Source organism: Lygodium microphyllum, chromosome 2 (genome assembly GCF_053477565.2).
Source record: "Lygodium microphyllum isolate KBCC chromosome 2, Lygodium_microphyllum_v1.1.10, whole genome shotgun sequence".
Lineage (NCBI taxonomy): Eukaryota > Viridiplantae > Streptophyta > Polypodiopsida > Schizaeales > Lygodiaceae > Lygodium > Lygodium microphyllum.
In genome coordinates, this window is record NC_141136.1 from 169,305,493 (window position 1) to 169,327,292 (window position 21,800).

The 21,800-nt window shown below is 41.9% G+C and overlaps 1 protein-coding gene across 1 annotated transcript in view; it reads right to left on the reverse strand.

Moving 5' to 3' along the window:
- Window positions 1-3,027: 3,027 nt before the first annotated feature.
- Window positions 3,028-21,800, reverse strand: part of LOC148040598 (E2F-associated phosphoprotein) — a 40,477-nt gene continuing 21,704 nt past the window's right edge. Inside the window, exon 3 of the mRNA XM_087701224.1 lies at window positions 3,028-3,559. Coding sequence (XP_087557350.1) covers window positions 3,313-3,559 — 247 coding nt within the window. The 3' untranslated portion in view covers window positions 3,028-3,312. The remainder of the gene's footprint in view (window positions 3,560-21,800) is intronic.

Below are 21,800 nucleotides of genomic sequence, written 5' to 3' on the forward strand. Positions count from 1 at the left end.
CAAACATGATGATAGCTTGTACAGCTTATTATAGAGCAAAAATTATCTCAAGTTATCATATTTTTATCATCAATTCTCAAGTTTTAGTTACTGGATTCATTCTTATTTTAAGTATCCCCATTGTTTTCCATAACAACACTAAATATATATGCATATATAGGAAAAATATTCCACAAATTCATAGATTGTCTACACTTATTTTCAAGTTTTATTGGTTATCTATATTTCTAAAAGTGTGTTGCTATCCATGCTAACACTAGATATTTCTTTTTTTTCCAAAAAAAGAACAAATTTGAACTTAGTTAACACAAATAGGAATCTAGATATGATAACTTGCATAGATGTTCATATTCCAAAAATGCCATGATAGAAAATTATTTTGAAGTAACATAATTTTTAACATCACTTTTCAAATTTATTTTCTTACTGCTCTATATTTTAACATATTTGACATCATTAAATATTAAATATACATTTTTTAACTTCATGATGTCCAATTAATTGTTTTTTAAATTAAATCATCTCACAAATATTTTTTATTTAAGGTAAAATTAATTCCAAAAATAACATTTTTAAATTTTATTGTTAATTATATAAGATATTAACTCGAAAAAAATTATACTAACTATCCATTACAATGATGCAAAAAAATAAAATCACAAATAATGTTTACACTAACTCAAACATTATGCAACTACGATAAAACTAAAACCAAAGAATCTCATAAACATCATTCAACTCGAATTAAACTCTAAAGCAATACTAACTATACAACATTAACCCTACAAACTCAGCTACTTACAAATTGTGACATTCTTTAGCTTTCTTTCTTCACTTCAAACAGCAAATCCTAGAAAACGTTATTTACATGCTCATGTAATATGTAGTGTATTATATAATACAAGAGTTATTAAGAGTTTTCAGTCATGAGATGAAATGTTAAGAGTTTTTAAGAATGAGATATTTCATAGCATGATTAAATGTATATTTAAAAATACATCATTTTATCTCACAAAAGAGCTCATATATAATAGTAAAAGGAGCGTGCAAAACTAAAATAAAGAGATGTACACTATTATCATTTTATTCAATTGACTACTTCAACAATTATGCAAATGGAAGATTTGCACATACAAAAGCATCTATATATTACCTAAAATCTGGTGTGTCTCCTAAAGATAATGTATCCAAAGAAAGCACCTTGTACACAATGATCATTACTTATTGACATAGTTGATTGAAATTCGTGGCTGCAATGAACAGGACAATCTGCATGAAATGATGATAATATCCAATAATTGAGAAGGATATCATTACAAAACTATGATGTATAGGTGGAAGATACCTGGTCCAAGGCAGCATACCATACAAATTTCGAAATGCATGTCAAAATAAGGATATCATAGCCTCTCTAGATTGAAAAAATGTAGTAACTATTACATTATTCTTATCAAACTTCAAGTCTGCTAAGCCAAGAGAAAAAGTCTCCATTACCCTGCAAATTTTTTCATGTTTGAAGTCAAACACCTATTCCTTTTTGATTTGTACTCAGGTGAGATGGCTTCTGATAGAACTCTCCATTTGAATTTGGGCTTCAGAGGCACTAGTCATTCTGAAGTGGCTTGAGAAAGATTTTGCAATCAGCAACTGCAAGTATGAAGATCAATCTCGGCTCCCTTTTCATGATCTATAAATGAAGATGACGTGGAAACATGCATTGCTTCGTGTGGGCCACAACCACAAAGGGCATGCTCTTAATACTTTTCCTCAATCCAATGACTAAAAAGCAATGGCCCCCAGAGTTACATGTATCAACATACAGCTTTGAGCATTGCTAACAAACACCTTTAGTTCTCTTTGTGAGACTCCATGCCATGCCAATTCATGCAATGATCCTTGCAAGTGCCAATGGTTTTTCAAGGCACTCGTAAAAGTGCCTTTCATCGGAGCATCTACTCAAAAGACACTACTACACTCCACCATTGAAAAACTTATCATAGAGTATGCCCTAAAACAGGATGGCTCTAAAACATGATAGTTACAAGGCTTAAGAGACATCAAAAGACACAGAAAATCTAGATGTAGACCAGAGGATCACATATTTCCTTGCTCTCCAGTTTAAATTAACAGCATAGTAATAACCTATGAATGCCAAGTATACGCTTTGTTCTTGTTCCGTGTAGTATCTCACTTGTTTCCAGTAATTCTTTTAAAGCTGATAGGATAGTAAACCATTAGGCCCATCAGATTGATTAGGAATACGAAGCGATTCTAAATTTATCAAAACAGCATGGCAGCCAAATTTTATTCCAAACCTCCATGTAAATGTCTTCTCCATAAAGTAAAGGCACAAATAAAAAGGCCACCACCTAACACAGACTGTTCCCTGGCAAACGACACTTAAAATTGTGTGCCAACAAATTCGTCAATGTGTTGTGCCATTTTTATTTGCACAAACCACACTTGAAACCCAACACAACTTGGGCTGATGATAAGGTTATCATTGCCAAACCTTCCCAAACTGCACTTCAGCTCAGCTTCAAAGTAGGCTAAGAGCACCCATGTTGATAAAACTTGCATCTTTCATAAAGTAGATCAGCCCCTAGATACGTGTTTACCCAGGCAAACTACCAATAACACAAGCTTCCATGTTTCTACCAAGTATTGCATACCTCGGTTGGATGCTCAACCATTTGCCATGATAGAAAGACATTCCATCATAACAATCCAACCATCTCAAGAGAAAAACCACACATATCTGAACCAGAAATTCATGAAGTTCAACTGAGATTCAAGAGTTCATCTAAGCAGGAATGCCACCCCATGTAAGAATTCTCACATCTGTCCTGTTCTAAATACACGAGCAAGTCTTGTGGCTCAACTTCTCAATATGTGATGTCATAGAGAGCATATTGCCATACAAGTACATCAAAGCCTCAAATATAACACACTCCACTATTGTACTAATTTAAAACAGTCACCTTTGATTTTGATCCATTTTGGCAACTTCAGAATGTACAAGGGACAGGAATATGAATCATGTCTTAGGTAGTATTCCAAAAAGATGTGCTGTAGACAAATTCAGGACCCAATTCAATGGGCTGACTAGAATTCTTGAGACTTATCATATATACAGGAGATAATACAGTACCATCCTAGAACTATCTAAGTGGGCCAAGCTACATGTACATAAAGGGCCAATGGTGAAGATAAAGCTCTGCAGACATCCGCTTCTGCATAAGCAATGCCTGAACATTTCACTGAATGCTGTCACCATTACAGACTTTGTTTACTGTCTGTCTCTTGCGCTCTTCAAACATAGCTTGGCAAAACATTATAGAAGTGATAGACTTCATCCTTGTCCATGGCAGCTACTTCTGTTCCACAGACAGAACATGATACTGATTTGTACATTTGACCATCAGCAAGGCCATGCTGGGTTTTCCTTTTCTTCAATGACCCTCTTCCCCTTGGTTCAGAAAATTCAATCTGTTGTCTTTCAGAGACCTTGCAATTAATAACAAACATGGCTCTGTACTGAGTCACAAATTTCTCGTGCCTGAAAGGACAAAAAACAATCTTCATCAAATTTCCCAACATATATTTTGCAAATGTCCAAACAACCCTAAGTATGAGAAAGATAGTTGAAATGCCACTACTGGAAATATTGCATATGCAGACAAACAATGAAGCTCACAATGTCTCCTAACAGTGTGCAAAGACTCCCAAATAGTCCTTGCTAATACAGTTTTGGTACACAAAGCAAGGTCTAAAATATCAAAAGAAACTGTTCAACAGATTTTCTGGAGTGTGAACAAAGCTAGTCACCTACGGTTAGCAGCAGAGAGTGATGAGAGGGCTGAAAGTGTGGCTCGATGAATGAGGGAATTTAAAACCAGCCTTCAAAAATCATCTAAAGGGCCATGATAATAAACTAGCTTGTACACATGAAATAAATCAGTAAATAAACAAAAGACTCACTAAAGAGGAAAGCTAGAACGCTCTTGCATAGTAGATAACACACCATAGATCATAGGACCCAAAGTTGGTGCCCCTTTCAGTATTTCTTTATCATTATTCAAATCTTGCACAAATGAAAAGTGACCTGTTGTCAAAGACCAGCACCCCCTTAATGCCAGCAATTCCCATGTCCTTTGCTCTTGACTCAACCCAGATTTGTCTCCAATGTGGTGTTTTCAGTTACTCTTACCAAATGGGCATCAAATCTATCAATTCCCACTCTAACAAGTGTAATGCATAAGAGTACATATTGTCTGTAGTCCAATGACTTGCAAAAGTGACATTCAAGGTACAAAAGCTGGTCCACATTGTTACACATTGCAAACAATGTATAAAACATGCATATGCCAATTACAAATCGATCCAATCATTGTACAAAGCCTCAATTCCAGAGCTTTGCGCTTACCTTTGCACACCCAATTTACCATCAAACTGAGTAAATTCAGACCTGCACTTCAAATCAATATTGCTACCACAGTAAATTAGCATTTAATTCATGCCCGAAAACAAAGAACAATTGTCTAATCCCTGGAAAATACATTCCATTAGATACTACCTTGCATTCTCTAAAGTTCCCATGCATTTCCCGAGATAAAATAGCTGCGATGAAAGTGTGAGAAAATCACTTTATCCACACTAAAGTTATCCAAAAAGTGCACAAGACTTGAGATCTCTGAGGAGAAGAGAGGACTCAACCTATAGGCTCTAATAACTGATTTTGATAAGAATTAAATAAAAAACAACAGCATGTCTTGTTGTAAATCGTGTTGTAAAGTTACTCAATGGATTCCCCATGCCGAGAAGAGAAGATTATTTACCATCCCACACTCCATTCATACTATCAACTCATGTTTCATGGCTGGAACTTGCAACCTTTACACCAACAAAGAGAAGAATGGTTGTCTCTAAACTTGGTTTTTTCAAATGAGAAAGAAAGAGACTCCAAATAGCCAAGATCAACTTTCTAGATAAATAGCCAACTACTACTCAAACCAATCTCATTTTTTGTAAAGGGCTAATTAATGACTTGGCCATTACATTAGTTATTTTGAATGCGATGTTAGATCTTAATTGCATGCAACCAAGATCACTTGTGATGTTTCAAGCAAAGGGTATATCATCAGAATGAGAAATAGAGTTAATGATATAATTTAAATGAACTTTAATTTTGGTAACCTTGGCTCTTGGCACAGTGACTATAGCACCAATAGTGAAGGATTTGATACCTAGGCATGCAGTGGATGAGTGTACACACTATATAGTACAAGGATATAGTAAAAGGAAGTAGATGCAATGCAAAACTTTTATTAATTGAAAGTTTACACCTTAGTGAAAGGTAGAGTAGGAGTGGGAGAAAAAAAAGAGCACAAGCGGGAAGCAAGAGCTAGGGAGGTTGGAGCAGCAGAGAGCAAAATGATATATAGAAACTCCAAGAGTCTCAATATGTGACCTATCTTCCATTATTTTGTTATCATAGTAAGAATAAAGAATAAAGTGACAATGATAGCCAACCGCAACCTACAATGTATAGGTGTGTGGGCAATAAGTACAAGATAAACATAGGTGACTAAGCACATGCGGCCTTCAATCTCCAACAACTATTCACTTAAAGGCAAATGTGCTTGAGTGAGGAGAAAACAAGAAAAAAGTAAAAAAGATAGAGTAGGAGTGAGAGAAAGAAAAGAGCACAAGCAGAAGCAAGAGCTATGGACGTTGGAGCAAGAGAGAGCAAAACGATATATGGAAACTCCAAGAGTCACAATACGTGACCTATCTTCCATTATTCTATTGTCATAGTAAGAATAAATAATAAAGTGACAATGATGGCCAACCGCCACCTGCAATGTATAGGTGTGTGGGCAATAAGTACAAGATAAATATAGGTAGCTAGGCACATGCGGCCTTCAATCTCCAACAACTATTCACTTAAAGGCGAATGTGCTTGAGTGAGGAGAAAACAAGAAAAAAATACAACTAGATGAGAAGTAGACGCTATCTCATCCTAAGGCCATCATCTTTCTAAGAAAGGCATAATGTCCCATTGGGAGACTTTTAGTTAGCAAATATGCAAGATTCTCATCTATAGAGATCTTGATAGGTTGCAATGTACTCAATCTTGGTTGCAGACAAGACAGTACATTTCTACACCCTAGACATCCAAGAAAAAATACCTCCAACAAAGATGAAGACATAGCCAAAGATGGACTTCCTACTATCTGCATGTCCTACATAATCTGAGTCTGTGTAACACATGACTCCAGTGTCCTCGCTACCATAGCAAAGGCACAAGTCAATAGTGCTCTTAAAGTATCTCATGATACCCTTCATAGAGTCCAATGTCGCCTACCAAGTATCACCATAAAACGACATACAACTCCCACTACAAATGCTATGTCAAATCTAGTAACTATTATGGCATATATCAAGCTATCCACTACAAATGCATATAGGAGTTTCGCCATCTCAACCCTCTTATCATCTGACCAAGACAATTGACTTAACTCACCTTCACATGAAAAAATAAAGGGGTGCCAATCAACTTACCACACTTCATATGGAATTGCTCGAGAACTTTATGAATGTACTCCTTTTGTGAGAAGTAAAGGAGCACCTTAGACCGATTGCGTGTAATACGCATACTAAGTATGTTAGAGGCATTTTCCATGTTCATTTCAAAGCACTTCTTAAGTCGATTCTTCACAAACTCCAACTCATCATGAGCACTCCCAACAATTAGCATGTCATAAATATATAGTACCAAAATAATAAGCCTACCATAATCACAAGCCTTATTCATGTAAAGATACGCATCCATATTATTACAAGAATAACCATGTGAATACATGAAGGCATCAAACTTATGATACAACTCCCTAGATGACTGCTTAAGTCCATAAGGACTCTTCCTCAACTTGGACACTAGGTGTTCCCTACCCTTTTTCACAAAGTCCTTAGGCTACAACATATAGATGTTCTCGTGTAGGTTCCTATATAAGAAAGTTATCTTAACATCCATCCAGTACAAGTCCAAATCCATCTACACAACCAAGGCCAAAATCAAGCAAAAGGTAATCATCTTTACCACAAGGAAGAATATCTCATCGAAATCAACTCCCTTTTCCCATTTAAAACCCTTAGCAACCAAACGTGTCTTGTATGCTGGCCTAGGATAACTAGGGATACTCTTCAACTCTCTTCATGAGTTGTCACATTGATAGATGGTTAAGAGCCTTACACAACGAAACGTGTCTTGTATGCTGGCCTAGTGTTGAGCTAAAATATGTATTACTTACTGATTACCCTCTTAAACAGCCCCAAAACACACTAAAAAATGCCATTTTAGAGTAAAACCCTAAAACGGGGAGCAATTCGAGAGAGTTCAGTGGAAAACCTAATTTTTGGGGTGCCCTTCCACATCTATAAATAGATAGGCTGCCCCCATTCAGCCTTATTTGGTCTATGCAAGTTTCTCACTCCACGTGCAGATTTCAGCCATCAATCTCCTTCCACATGGCTGTCTAGCCCTCGAGACTGCTGCCACTCCATCTGTGTTTGCTCCTGTTGCTGGCACCTTCATCCATGCTAACGTCAACTGCTGGCGGCATCATTATCTGCTGCGATCTAATCATTCAGTAGTCACTAGCTACATCAGACACTGTTTCAGCCTGCTGTTTACAACAGATTGTGCCCAGTTTCCAGTCTCCGATCGGCGGTACATTGCTGCGTTTACTAGTTTCCAACCTCCAGACTGTTGCGTTTTGGTGACCAGCAACTTGCTACCATTCACTATTCAGCACTCCTGCACTCCGACGGGTGGTCACAGACTTGGGATCTGTCTCCGGTGGACATGCCCTTGAGCACATTATACACTCTTACATTCATTTACACCATTCATTCACTTCAAATTTGTATTCTTTCTCTCCCTTCTTCTGTTTGTGTTTGAGTTTTGAGTTTTGCGTTTAGGGTTTGAGTTTTTCAGTTTTGCGTTTAGGGTTTGAGTTTTGCCCTCTGTGTCTATGTCTGTCTCTTTGTGTTTCTATCGTGGTCGTACACTCTGTGTGTCCTTAGTGCAAACTCTAGCAGTTTTCTTCACATGGTATCAGAACCGGTGCTCTTGTAAAGAGTATCCTGCGGATATTATGGAGAGCTAGTCTTTGTGCGAGACACACAGTACGACTCGTAACCGAATCACAATGTCCCAGACCCCGTCTTCTCCAAGCGTATGTGAACTTCAATAGAGGGGGCTCACAAAGCAAACGGAATTCAGATACATCTACAGTTTCTATTTCATTTGAGCATATCACACACTTCTCACTTCCCTCCCATCCCACCCTCTTCTATATCACACCTTGATCACCTCTCATATTTCCAAAACCTTGGATTACACCACATCTGCATCACACACCCTATGGGTTGAATCTTCCATCTCCGCTCCTAACACCTTTTCCTTCTCCACCCCATTCTCTACCTCTTTGCACCATGGTACTTCGTTAGGGGAAATGCCACCCTTTAACGCAATGCCTCTCACCTTTCAGTAAATGAGCACAGCCATCCTCCGCTTATGGTGCGTCTTCACTCTCTCCTTGGATTATACCTACGCAGGGATTCCCATCTTCTGCTCCCCATGTTCCCATTCCATCTCCTTGGGTTTCTCATGTGGCTACCATGCCCATGCCTAGTTAGCCCATCCCTACTTATGGATCCACCTTGCACACTAGCCGCATGCCTGGTGGGCACTCTGGGGCCCATTCCCAAGTGTACTTCACTCCCCCATCCTATCCCCGCTACACTTTTTCACACTATCCATCTCCGAGAACTACCACTCCTGTTGCAACGGCCAAGAATGCCTTCACGGATAGGACACATTTTAACGGGTCAAATTTCACCACTTGGTCTAATTTCATGCAACAAGTGCTTGAGTCTCAGGGTCTTTGGGATCTCGTCATTGGTCTAGCCTATGTTGGACCCTCGACTAGCTCACCCTGATTACATCCGTCAATGGAGAGCTCGCAATGCCACAGCCAATGTTGAGCTGATGCAGGGATTGCTTCCTGAGTTTCACTCTCAGTTGCAGCACTTCCCGATCACGTCAGAGCGTGGAGTCACCTTCTCGACCGCTATGCGGCTCATGATTGTACTCGGCGCATCAATCTCGACTTTGAGTTTTAAAAATTCTCTATTAAGGGAGGGGATGATCTGAAAGTCAAGCTGGGAGTATAGACAGTTACTTGCCGAGTTCGCCACTACTGGCTCTCCAAAGTTACATGATGGTCAGGTTACATTCTTCTTGAATAAGTTGCCTGAAAAGTACTTCAATTTCATTCAACACATCATCTCCCAACCTCGATTGCCAATCTTCTATGAGTTTGAGTGCCAATTCTTGCATTACGCAAGGCTGCATAATCAAGTTCACAAAAAATCCTCATCACACCCTTATTCAGGGCAGAGGGGGTTGGTTGCCTCTTCTTTGGGAGGGAAAACCACCAGTGGCAAAAACTTGTAAGATGCGAAGGCAAGCCAATTAAAGGGTGACTCCTCTTCCTCAAATGGAACCAAAGAACCTCGACCTATCTGGCAGCAACTCCCTAAGAAAAACTGTCTTTGCACACACTGCCAAAGAGCAGGCCATATGGACGAGGAATGTTGCTCCAAGGCCCAAGGTCTTCCACCTAAAAAGCCTCAGCAGACCGCTGCAACTGCACAGTCCAGTGGGGCTACGCCTTCTACTCCTACTTCATCTACTCCTTCAGCACCCGCCGTTGCTATTGTACATGTGGCTCGAGTACAGCCTTAGCAGCCCATCTCTTTCACTACCCTTGAGAGATTGGCTGATTGGTTTAGAGGATCCGATCCCATTGCACTTCATGTATCTATTTCACCTTCCTTCCCACCTCATCAAGCGTTCCCTTGGCAGAGCCTTGCTACTAGACGTACGCGATGAGACTAGCATGTCTCTAGGTCCTTTCAGATATGCTAGGTCAATCTAGCATTCATTTTTTGCACTCTTAGAGTCGAGCCCATAGGATTCATTGTCCTTAGCTTTTCCATTCTTTTGACTTCCGCTGCATTTACTCACACACATACACATTCATTGGATTTATTTTGAGTTAGATTTTCTTTCTATTCTGTTTTGCTTTGGAGCATCTCACCACTAATCTCTGTGTTTGCGAATTCTCATCTCTTTTGCAAGGTTTTGTCTTTCAGTGTAGGGCTAACTTGCAGATTGCTTTGGTCCTATCTGGGCTAGAGACGTGGGAATGTGCACCGTTCCTTTCATTGCTTCATCATCCTTGAAGCCCTTGCTCTTCTTCCGGCATGGCGGTTTTCCCTCCCGAGGCGGATCGTGCAATATCTCTATCGATGCTATTATGGCAGTGACTTTTACCTTGCTCTTTTAGAGGGGTGCTTCATCTACTTCATCTTCTTTCATTCCTTATGGTTCTCGGCACCATATGAAGATCGACATCAAGCTCCTCTTTCTTCTTCGGCGTCTACATCCAGGTTGAGAGGAGATTCCTACCCTTCTTGGTATTCTACAGGCTTCAACACATTGTCTTCGACATCGGCTTTTCCCCCATGTTGTAACTTACCCTTGCATTGCATGATTTCATCATCTTTGTACTAGGGTGCTTGGGAAAGTGAACAATTTCCCCATGTGGGACACGGTCCAACTAGCACCTATTGCATGAGCATTCTTTAACATATAGCATACTTCGTATCTCATTGTGCAGAGCACCACTTGAGCACGTTCTAGGCTGTTTCCACCGGCGGCAGTTGTCACCACACCACCATCCTTCTTCATCGCATGAATACCTCATTACCTACTTTTCCTCGTCATCAACACCCTAAGTGGATGGGTTAGCTTGTATTGTTTTGTGATGTGTTGGGTGCACCCTCCCTACTCCCGTCTTCTAGGTCACTCTTACTCAATCGGCCGCATCCCATAAAATTTACCTCCCTTATTCGGGAAAAAAAAAAACCAATTAAAAAAAAAGTTCCATGTAGTTCCATCCGCCTTTATGGGGCTTGGTAGTCCACTGGGCAACCGACGTGCACCCTTTGTCCGATGCCCTGTCCTCTCTAGGGTGACTATTTGGATTCCCTTGGTAAGATAACCATCACCTCTATAGTCTCGGTAGGCCACTGGGTAGTCGACGTGCACCCTTTGTCTGATGCACTAGCTGCTTTGGGGTGGGACGCCTTGGGATCAATAAACATCACAAAAAATTGGCCTAACCTTTTGGCTCAGTTTTGCACCTAAGAGGGGGTGTTGAGCTAAAATATGCATTACTTGCTGATTAGCCTCTTAAACAGCCCCAAAACACACTAAAAAATGCTCTTATAGAGTAAAACCCTAAAACGGGGAGTGATTCGAAAGAGTTCAGTGGAAACCCTAATTTTTGGGACGCTCTTCCATATCTATAAATAGACAGGCTGCCCCCATTCAGCCTTATTCCATCTGTGCAAGTTTCTCACTCCATGTGCAAATTTCAGCCATCAGCCTCCTCCCACGTGGCTATCCAACCCTCGAGACTACTGCCACTCCATCCATGTTTGCTCCTACTGCTGAAGTCTTCATCCATGCTGACGTCAGCTGCTGGTGACATCATCATCTGCTGCGATCTGATCATCCAATCATCGCCAGCCACATCAGACACTATTTCAGCCTGCTGTTTACAGCAGACTGTGCACAGTTTCCAGCCTCCAATCGGCGGTACACTGCTGAGTTCCGCTTTCCAGCCTCCAGACTGCTGCGTTTTGGTGACCAGCCCGCTGCCATTCACTATTCAGCACTCCTCCGACTGGTGGTCACAGACTTGGGATCCGTCTCTGCTGGACGTCACACTCCGACATTGCTCTTCCCTTGAGCACACCGTACACTCTTACATTCATTTACAACATTCATTGTGTTCTCTCTCTCCCTTCTTCTGTTTGTGTTTGAGTTTTGAGTTTTGCGTTTAGGGTTTGAGTTTTTGAGTTTTGCATTTAAGATTTGACTTTTGCCCTCTGCGTCTATGTTTGTCTCTGTGTTTCTGTCCTGGTCGTACACTCTATGTGTCCTCAGTGCAAACCCTAGCAGTTTTCTTCACACCTGGGACAACTAGGGATACTCTTCAACTCTCTTCATGAGTTGTCACATTGATAGATGGTTGAGAGCCTTCCACAACTGAAGCTATCTTGAGATGTTTGTAAAGCTTGTCAACTCAAAAAGTAGCACCATAATCCATTCCCTCAACAATCCACATATAGAGCTAAGTTGCCTCTTAGATAGATTCATGTTAAACTTTGCGGGCTGAAACTTACTACCACCTTGAACAGTACACTATACTTTTTTTAAAATAGTGGATGGAATTCGGAAATTCTTCCACCGAATTTCACTCCAAAGGACCCTAGAAGATCTACCCAACTTGCACCTTAGGCTTCATTTGCGTTACTATTTACAACTAGTTATGTAGTGCATTCTGTGCCGAATAGTTAACAAGAGGCTCTTTAGCACCCTCAATGGCAAGACGCCATGAGTGAAGAAAACTAGCTACTAGGGTTTGTAGAGCTGAGAAAACACAAATCATACGACCATGACAGAAACACAACAATATAGACACAGTCATGCAAAACTCGATCCCTAAACGTAAAACGCAAAATGCAAAACTCGAAACTCAAAATGCAAAAATACAAACACAAACAAAGAGAGGAGGACTTTGAAGTGAATGAATCAATGCACTAAATGAATATAAGAGTGTACAGAATGCTCAAGGGCATAGCAGTAGAGTGTCGAAGTGTAATGTCCACCAAAGACAGATCCGGAGTACTCTAACCACCAATTAAAGATGACAGAGAGTCGAATATTGAAAGGCACTAAGTTGATCACCAAAACACAGCAATTGAAGGCTAAAATCTCATTAATGTATCAATGTACCACCACAAAAGGCTAAAAATTGGTCACTCAAGGCAGAGAATTGTCAGGCAACAACAGGAGAGGTGTTTGCTATTGTAAGCGACTTGCTAGACAATAAAAACACAGGTACTACAGCAATCGCCTAGTGGGAAAGATGGCAACAACCTCACCAGATGCTGAAAACACAAGCAGATCGGCTGCTATGATGATGTAGCAAATGCAAACCTCCAAACAATAGAGCGATGGCTGAAAATAACCCACCTAGGGCTAGTCAATGATAGGCTACAATTGACGATGGCTGGACAATAGATGGTGGGTGGCTGATGGCTGAAATTTGCATGGTAGAGTGAGAAACCTGCACAAAAGGATAAAGACTGAATGGGGACAGCCTATCTATTTAAAGATGTAGATGAACAATCCCAAAATAGGGTTTCATTGAAACACTCTCAAACCACACACCATTTTTGTGTTTTTTATTAAATAAGCATGTTTTGGGATTGTTTAAGAGATAATCAACATGTAATGCATGTTTTAGCTCAGCACCATGGAGAAGGTGAGAGTATTGATTGAAATGAGACTTGGACTTTGGCGAATCATCCAAGCCACAATAAAGTCATCAAAACAAAGTGGATATTTAGGACCGGGCTAAATGCTAATGAAACTTTAGACAAATACAAGGCTCGCCTTGTTGTGCAAGGGTTTCGACCAAGCATGGCATTGATTATGAAAAGACCTTTGCTTCTACTATGTGATTGCCATCATTTCATATTTTGGTTGTGGTAGCCGCTTATCCTACTATACCTAAATGACTTACTCATCACTTGCTCAGATTCTATTGTGTTGTAGTGAAAATTAAGACCAAGCTTTGTGATACTTTTGAGATGACTGACCTCAGTTTGTTATCTTATTTTTTGGGGATGGAGATACTTTGATTGGGGATGTATTTTTGTGTCGCAGAAGAAGTACACTCTTCAATTGGTGGATCAATTATTCACCATTGCTAGGGTTAGACACGATCTATACCCATGCCTTTTGATCCAACTATCCACTTATCTAAGGATACCCTAGGTCAGCCCTTTGATGAGAACATCTATAGATCTGTAGTAGGAAAACTCCTTTAATATATACTAGTCCAAATTTAGCAAACTCAATCAATTTGCTCAGTCGGTGTTTCATTGCACCTAGGATGTCACATTGGATTATATACCTTCGTGTTTTGAGATATTTGAAAGTACCTATTCTTATGGACTAATTTATGGTTCTAGTTTATGTTTGCAAGGGTATACTTATTCTAATTGGGTGGGAAATCCTGACACCTTGCATTCCCATGGTGGCTACATCTTTACCTTGGGTACAACTTCCATTTCTTGGGCTAGCCATAAGCAGAAGATAATAGTGGATTCCGTGGCTAACGTTGAGAATAGGGTTCTCTTTTATGGCATCACTGAAGCCATCTACTTGAGGAGCCTTTTGACACGCAATTAGTTTCCATGTGTTGTACTGACTATCATCTTTTGCAATAACTAGAGTGCGACTGCACTAGCTGGTAACACGATCATCACACCTAAGACGCAACATATTGGCATATATTTTTACTTCACTAGAGAGCAAGTTGCACTAGGCACTATTCGCCTAGAGTTTATGCCTTCAACAAATCTTAGATAGCTTTGCAAACGTACTGACCAAGGGGTAAATCAGCTAGTGCTTTAGTATTTACTACCTAGGATCGGTTTGGATATACCATCTCCTACTTCAGATTGACAAAAAGAGGTTGCTTTCCTCCAACTTTCTCTTCCAGTTTAAGAGGAAACCGCTATTCTCTATTGATGGTGAGAGGGTGTTATTTATAGATTTTAATTCAAGTGTTATGTATATTATACTTTGTATCTTCATCCACATCATTATGATAACCATGATTATAAAAGCGTACTTGCACAAGTGAACAATTCTCCTTCATTGCATCACACTTTGCATGAGTATGATCACATTTAAATTGTCTCTTGCATAACTCCAATGAATTGACATTCTGTTCTTGTAAACATATGCCTATGTGCATTTATTCTTTTTTGCTCTTTGAAGAAGTTGCCTTTGGATCTACCATATTCGTGGCATTGCACGTGGCAGTCTCCAAGGCAGTCTGCATTGCTTGCTTAGCTTGTCTAGCTTAATCTTCACACTTCTTTTAATTCAAACATTGTATATATTGTACTTCGTATCTTCATTCACATCATCATGATAACCATGATTGAAAAAGGCACTTGGGCAAGTGAATAATTCTCCTCCATTGCATCACATTTTGCATGAACATGATCATACTTGCATTGCCTCTTGCATGTCTCCAGTGCATTGACATTTTGTTCTTATAAACATGCATCTAAACGCATTTATCCCTTTTTGGTCTTTGAAGTGGTCGACTCTAGATCCACCATGTTCGTAGTATTACACAGGGCAGTCTCTGAGGTAGTCTATCTTGCTTACTTAGCTTGTCTAGCTCGCTCTCCACACTTCTTTTATACATTTCCACATACCCACCATAGTTGCTTCACCCACCTAGCCTATTTCCTTCGACTTTGACATCTAAGTAGTGATAGAAATAGTGTTGTTTGTTTTGTGAAGGTCTTAAGACTGACCATCCCTATCACCCTTTAGAACATTGTTACTCAATCAACTGAAAACTTCTTAAAAACCCTCACTTAATACTAAATATTTTGAAAAACAAAACAAAAGTCCTCCACCCAAAAAAAAAAGTGTATTGTGGTTCCATCTACCTTTGTAGAACTTAGTAGGCCACTAGACAACTGATGAGTATCCTTTGTTTAATACTTTGTCCTCTCTGGAATGAACACCTCGGCTCCCTTGGTAAGATAACCATCGTCTCTCTAGTGTTGGTAGGTAACTGAACAGCCGACGTATACTCTTTGCCCGATGCCCTGGCTACTTTGGGTTGAGACGCTCTCGAAAAAGGGGAAAAAAGAAGAGACTTGGCTTGTTTGCAATTCCTTTCTAGTTCCAATTTTGGGGCTAAGAGGGGGTGTTGAGCTAAATTATCATTAGTCTTCATTAAATAGCCCCAATGGACAAAACTCAAGTTAATTAATAAATTTTAACCATTTCTTTTAAATGAACATGGTTCGAAAGAGTTACAATGTTCCACATGTCAACTGTAATTTGAAAGCCCCAAACATTTCTATAAATAGACAGCTTGCCCTCTCCTCGGTCAATATCGTTTTGGTAGGTTTCAAGTGCCAGGATTTCGATGTCCACACCCTATTCACAAAGAACATCTTAGCCAAAGCTACCCCACACTTTTTTTAAAAAAAATTTCGAGTCAGAAGCGGGTTACAGTGGAGGAACTCACCTATGTGTGTGGCTCATCATTCAATCACTGTAACCTGCTTAGGCAGAGCTCGAAGGAATCAAAACCTTTTGGTACTTACTTATTACATGCACTATAGGCCACCCTAGTACACCTTTTGCAACTTCCTTAGGGAAAAGGGAGAATCACCTCCCTCTGGGTAGATCCTCGAAAGACCCATGTCCTAGATAGAGGGGTGCACCAGGGACCAGGCCACCCTAATGGGAAACCAAGTACTATGGGAGTTTCACCCACTAAAAATCCCCTCCTGATGGATTCCCGCAAAGGAAATGCCATACCCATCTTCGGCATCAGCTCGAAGGTGGTGTCCGTCCCCCACAAGTTACCCATTAGACCCTCCACTACGGGTAACTCATTATGCTGAAGCTGGCTGGTTGGTGATATCACAAAATCTTAGCTTAGTTGGCACATGGTGATCATGCCTTAGGGGTGATTTCATCATTTCCCAAGGGATCGGAAATTATGAGCTACGCAGATCTCGCAAATATCACCGCATGGCTTCACCAAGAAATGCAACCACTAGAAAATGTCCAATCATTACACCCCTCGAGTGCGGTTTTAAGTCTACCTAGTTGGATAACCTTTCCCCACGAACCAAACCACCAAGGAGGGTTATCGTCGCTTCCTCATCGCTCCCGTGGGGGCCTAGCAACTTGCAAGAGTTGCGAATGAGATTTCCAATAAATTTAACCTGAAGGTCTTTGAAGGTTTCACAGTGTAGTATGATGTGACAAATTGATGTTCCCCTTTCTGGTTCACCGCAACACGGGCAAAGTCATCGTCCTCTAGGAAGGATATTGTCTCGTAATACTAGGCCACCGGTTTGTGCTAGGAGATTCACTTGCCTTTTCAAATTCATTCAAAACAAGTAGCCCGATGAATCCTCATACTTACATTGCAAGTATGGTTTCAAGGCTAGGCATTCATGCTGTTTGTCCCATTTAGCCCATACATGTGCATGACTGCATGTAGTGGTGCATTGGGTACATACCGATTCAACCAATTTTGGGTTCGCATCTCCCATGTCCACTTTCTTCTTGCTCCCTTTGGGGCTGGGTCTCTTGTCAAGTCTCGCACCCATGCCTTGAGGTGTGGATATTTGGCAAAGGCACACGCCCTTTGCCCACTACAACACGCTGCAATTGGAGGGATGGGCAATTCGTGTAGGGTGGCCCCTCCCACTGTGGTGGAGTTGCCGCTTTTCCCTACAATCAATCACATTCCAGTTGCCAAAAGTCTTTACAATGAGCGCAACTTGCCCTGATTTCAGGCTCCCATGAGTTCTGCACCATAAGTGAGCACCAATACCACACAAGCTTTGAAGAAAGTCAATCGAGTCCAAGTGGGCATAACTCGTGAGGTGAGGAAGTGTCGGTGCGCATATAGCACCTTTCGTCCAACTCCAATCCTCTCCTTCATGATCTTATCAATAGAAAGGTTCTCGTCCACTGTGATACCAAGGTATTTATATTCACCTGGGAAGAATTGTCTCGCCTTGAAAGATGCTCTTTTTGCATCACTACCAAAGAATATGGTAAGCTCACACTTGTTGATTCCGAATTTCATCTTCCATTGGGTCGCCCAATCGGATAGTCTATTGAGACTTTGTTGGAGCTCATCCAAGGCTGTCCGCCGTTTGAATGACATCATCCGCTAAGTGTAGTGCTTGAAGCATCTCTCTTAGGGCCAGTACATTGCACCCTAGATTCTCCACTTCGTTAATATTGACATTAATGAGGATGTTGAGTAGGGTGGGTGACAGGGGACATCCTTTTCAGACACCCCTTTCCACAAGGGGCATCCTTGTTGAATAAGGTGGGTGACAAGGGGCATCCTTGTCGGACACCCCTTTCCACAAGGATGGGGTCTAACAGTGAGTCCCCAATCCTAATGCGCACAGTCAACTGTCAATATAGTGCTTTTACAAAGCAAAGAGCTTCATGGGACACAGAGTCATGCCTTCTGGAAGTCGATGTAGGCTGCATATGTGGGTTTCCCCGCATTATGACAATGCATGATGCTTTCGTCCAGTGTCACAACGTGTGCGATACATTTCTCCATTGGATTGAATCCAGCTTGCCCTCGCCAAAAAAACTTTCGCTTCTCTAATGTGTCAGATAGGCGTTGTGCCACAATGACTGAAAGCACTTTGAGTACCATGGATATCAGGGAGATCCCACGGCAATTGCCCATCACTATTGGGTTTACCCTTTTTAGGGATGGACACAACTGCTAAGGGGTCCATTTGTTCTAATATTTCACCTAACTAGAAGACTGCCCTCAAAAGTTTCAATACAACACATCCCATTCTACTCTTAGGTATCTCACAATTCATCTTTCTTCCAATGTCCCGGATCAGCAATTTGAAGATCTCAAATGGGATCCCCTCTATGCCGGGAGCCTTATGGCGTTTCAACTTGCGACAGATGAGTCAAACTTCAAACCATTCGATGGGTGCATCTGCTTCACAAATGCGTGGCCATAGTCTAAGGTTGTCGCCACGTCCTTTCCAGAAGTCTGCATCTTTACTGTGTCAGTCTCTCGCTCCAAAGATCTTTTACTAGTACATGAACCACAAATTCCTTAGGGTCTCTAGGTCCATTTACAAGTTACCAGACGGACGTAGAATTGGTTGTGACTCAATGTCTGCTCCTCTACTTTCACTGGTAAGTTTTTTGTGATGTGTCCAAAAAAATTTCAATTGTCTCTCGCACAAGAGTTCAACTCCCTTTGTTATAAAGTTATCAAAAGATTTCTTGGAGTTGGCTTTGTATTCCTTGAGGGCTGCTACCTTGAGAACACGATAGCGTGCCCATGCTTTTCTACCCTCCCTTGAGCCGGCAGCTGCAGTCATCTAGCTTGGTTCAATGCCTTTCGTCGGTGATTAATTGTCCTTCTTGCTCTTGGGGCTAGGCGAAAGCCACATCTTGGTCTAGGTGGTGGTCTGACGACCATCACCCCAGCCTCCTATGCAATTAACTCAACCGCACAGTCAAAGTTCTCGCATAGAGCCCATACATTGTCACCCCCATCTTTAGGCAAGTTTATCAATGCATCCCACTTATTATTTGTCAAGAAATCACAACTGCTAGGCCAACCCTGGATGCATCAATGTGAGGTGGTCGGGGCAACTTGTCACAACTGTATCGTTCGCTCCGTTTATTAAACATGAGATGGGCCAATGGTCTGACACATCCACATTTCAACTCATGGAAGCGTGTGAGAGCAAAGAGACATCTTGTTGATTCATGATGAAGTAGTCAATATCAGACTTTCCTCTCCCCCCTAGGTAAGTGATATGTCAATGTAGATCCACGTATTGGTACGATTAAGAGGTTGGGGCATTCCTTACTTAGCCATTTTTTACAAGCTCTTCTTTTGCAATTCCTGTTGCCACCAACGACAAGAGGACAACCTAGGATTCAGTATCTTCAAGATATTTGCTAGCTTTGCCAAGATTGCCTTTCTCTCATCCTTTAATTGCTTCTGAGGTACATAAACATTTCCATGGATCCAGGGGTCCTTCCCCGTGGGGAGGAACTAGATAAATAGCATACTGGGGGAGGTACAGCCTACTTCAAATGCTTGATAGTCCGATGTTGATAGGGTTACCAAGCCTTGTTATCCTAGTTCCCCAAAGCCAAGGGCTTGGAAAGTAGTGCATACCGGGAGCCGCATCGGCCAAGAATATGCAGGTCTCTTGTAGGTGTAGTACTCCCCACTACCGTGTTCTAGCTAAGTAGTCCACCTCCCCATGCATATTCCGTAGACTATTGATATTTAAAGGTAATGATTCTTGGTCTTGTATTACGTTTTTGCCTTTGAGGTGGACCTTGCACAGTTCGTCACGAGTGGAAGGGTGCGGATACCTTAATGTGCCATCAGTTGAGCCTACTCTCACATTTTAGCTTATCTAGTAGCAGAGTTATGCCTTATTGCTTTACTAGTATGTCAAAGCGGCTTGTTTCGGAGCAAGGATCCCTGACTTTGTTCCATTTCACAATGTGGGTCCATGAGTCACCAACAACCTGTCTAAGAACTCGCCTAAAGGGTCGTTCCGAGAGGCTCTCTGCAACCCATAAACAAATTTTCTCTAAAATCCCATTCGCGATATCTTGTCTGAGTGAGATGCTTGTTATCGCTACTCGTTCTTGATTCAAATTCAGTCCATGTGTAGTTTGTCGGCTCAGGCTCAACCCACTACTTTGAGCAATGATAATTGATGTGTACACGGGACCTTGTTGGTCCCCGTACCTCACAGGATTCAGGTTCCCACCCTCTCCATTCCCATTGTCTATAGTCGCTTGGGCAACAACATTGTGGATCGCGGCCAAGACGTCATCAGCCGTTCTATCACGAGGTCCCTCCTCGTTTCTTTGGCTCCCTTCATGTCGAGTCACTCAAGAGTTTCCGACATGGTTCTCCACTCGAGTGACAACCAAGGCATAAGTCACAGAATAGTATCCTTGATTGCAGGGCAATACACCTATCTCACTAGGCACTAGAATGTAAGTGGGCCCAAAGGTCCTCGTTCATTCCATCCCAATTGTTTAAAGTAGGACGGGTGCTGACTTAGGGTGGGGACATAGGACTCCCACGATCCTAGTGCATCTTGTTAGCCTGCTCTTTTTTCAGTCTCAGTCTGTCATCTCCTGGTTGTGAGCTCCTGTCAGAGTCTGACAGGAGACAGAGGAGCTCTATCAGGTCATTTTGGTGGCTGCCCTAGTTAGCCAGCAGCCCTGGGTGTGTTACAGCCCAAACTGGGCTGTTTTTTGTCCAGACTGCCCATTTTCTGGGCAGTAGGCCAGATCTGGCCAAAGTCGGCCAGATCTGGCTGGTCGGCCAAATCTGGCCAGGTCGGCCAGTTTGGCTGGTCGGCCAGTTTGCTGGCCTGGGGGCTATTTATATCAGCCCCCCCAGTCAGTCCAGCATTATGCTCTGCAGGTACAGCACTGCTCCCGTCGCCTCCGTCTCCGGCATTGGTGCTGCCACTGCTTCCAGTCTGTCCTGGTTCCCTCACTGACGCTCCGGGCTGCGTGCAGGGACTGTTCTGTCCATTTCAGTGTATTCAGCATTCATCTCAGTCAGTGCAGACTTTCTTCCTTCATTCTCTGCTCTCTCTCTCCTCTCTCCTGTGTTCGTGTTCTTCTTCCGTTGCGCACTCTCACATGGTATCATCGCCTAATTGAGAGCACGGAGGACATACCCTCGGAGTGAGATACCCTACTGCTGCTGCCAACAGATCCACAACAGCCAGGTGACTGCTACAGGAGGCTCTACATCCTGCGTTTTGCTGCCCACGCTGACTGCAGAGGCTGCCACGTCATCCAGCGACGCAGCAACCCTGTGTTTTCCACTAGGTTCTCCCTCCTGCTGCTGGGTGACCTCCCTACAGGCTGCATTTTGCTGCTCTGCAGGTCGTTTCCACCCCAGGCGGCACTTTTCCTACTGGCGACCTCTGTCCGGGCTGTTTCCTGGTGCTGGTGGTCTCTTCTCTGGTGCTCGACA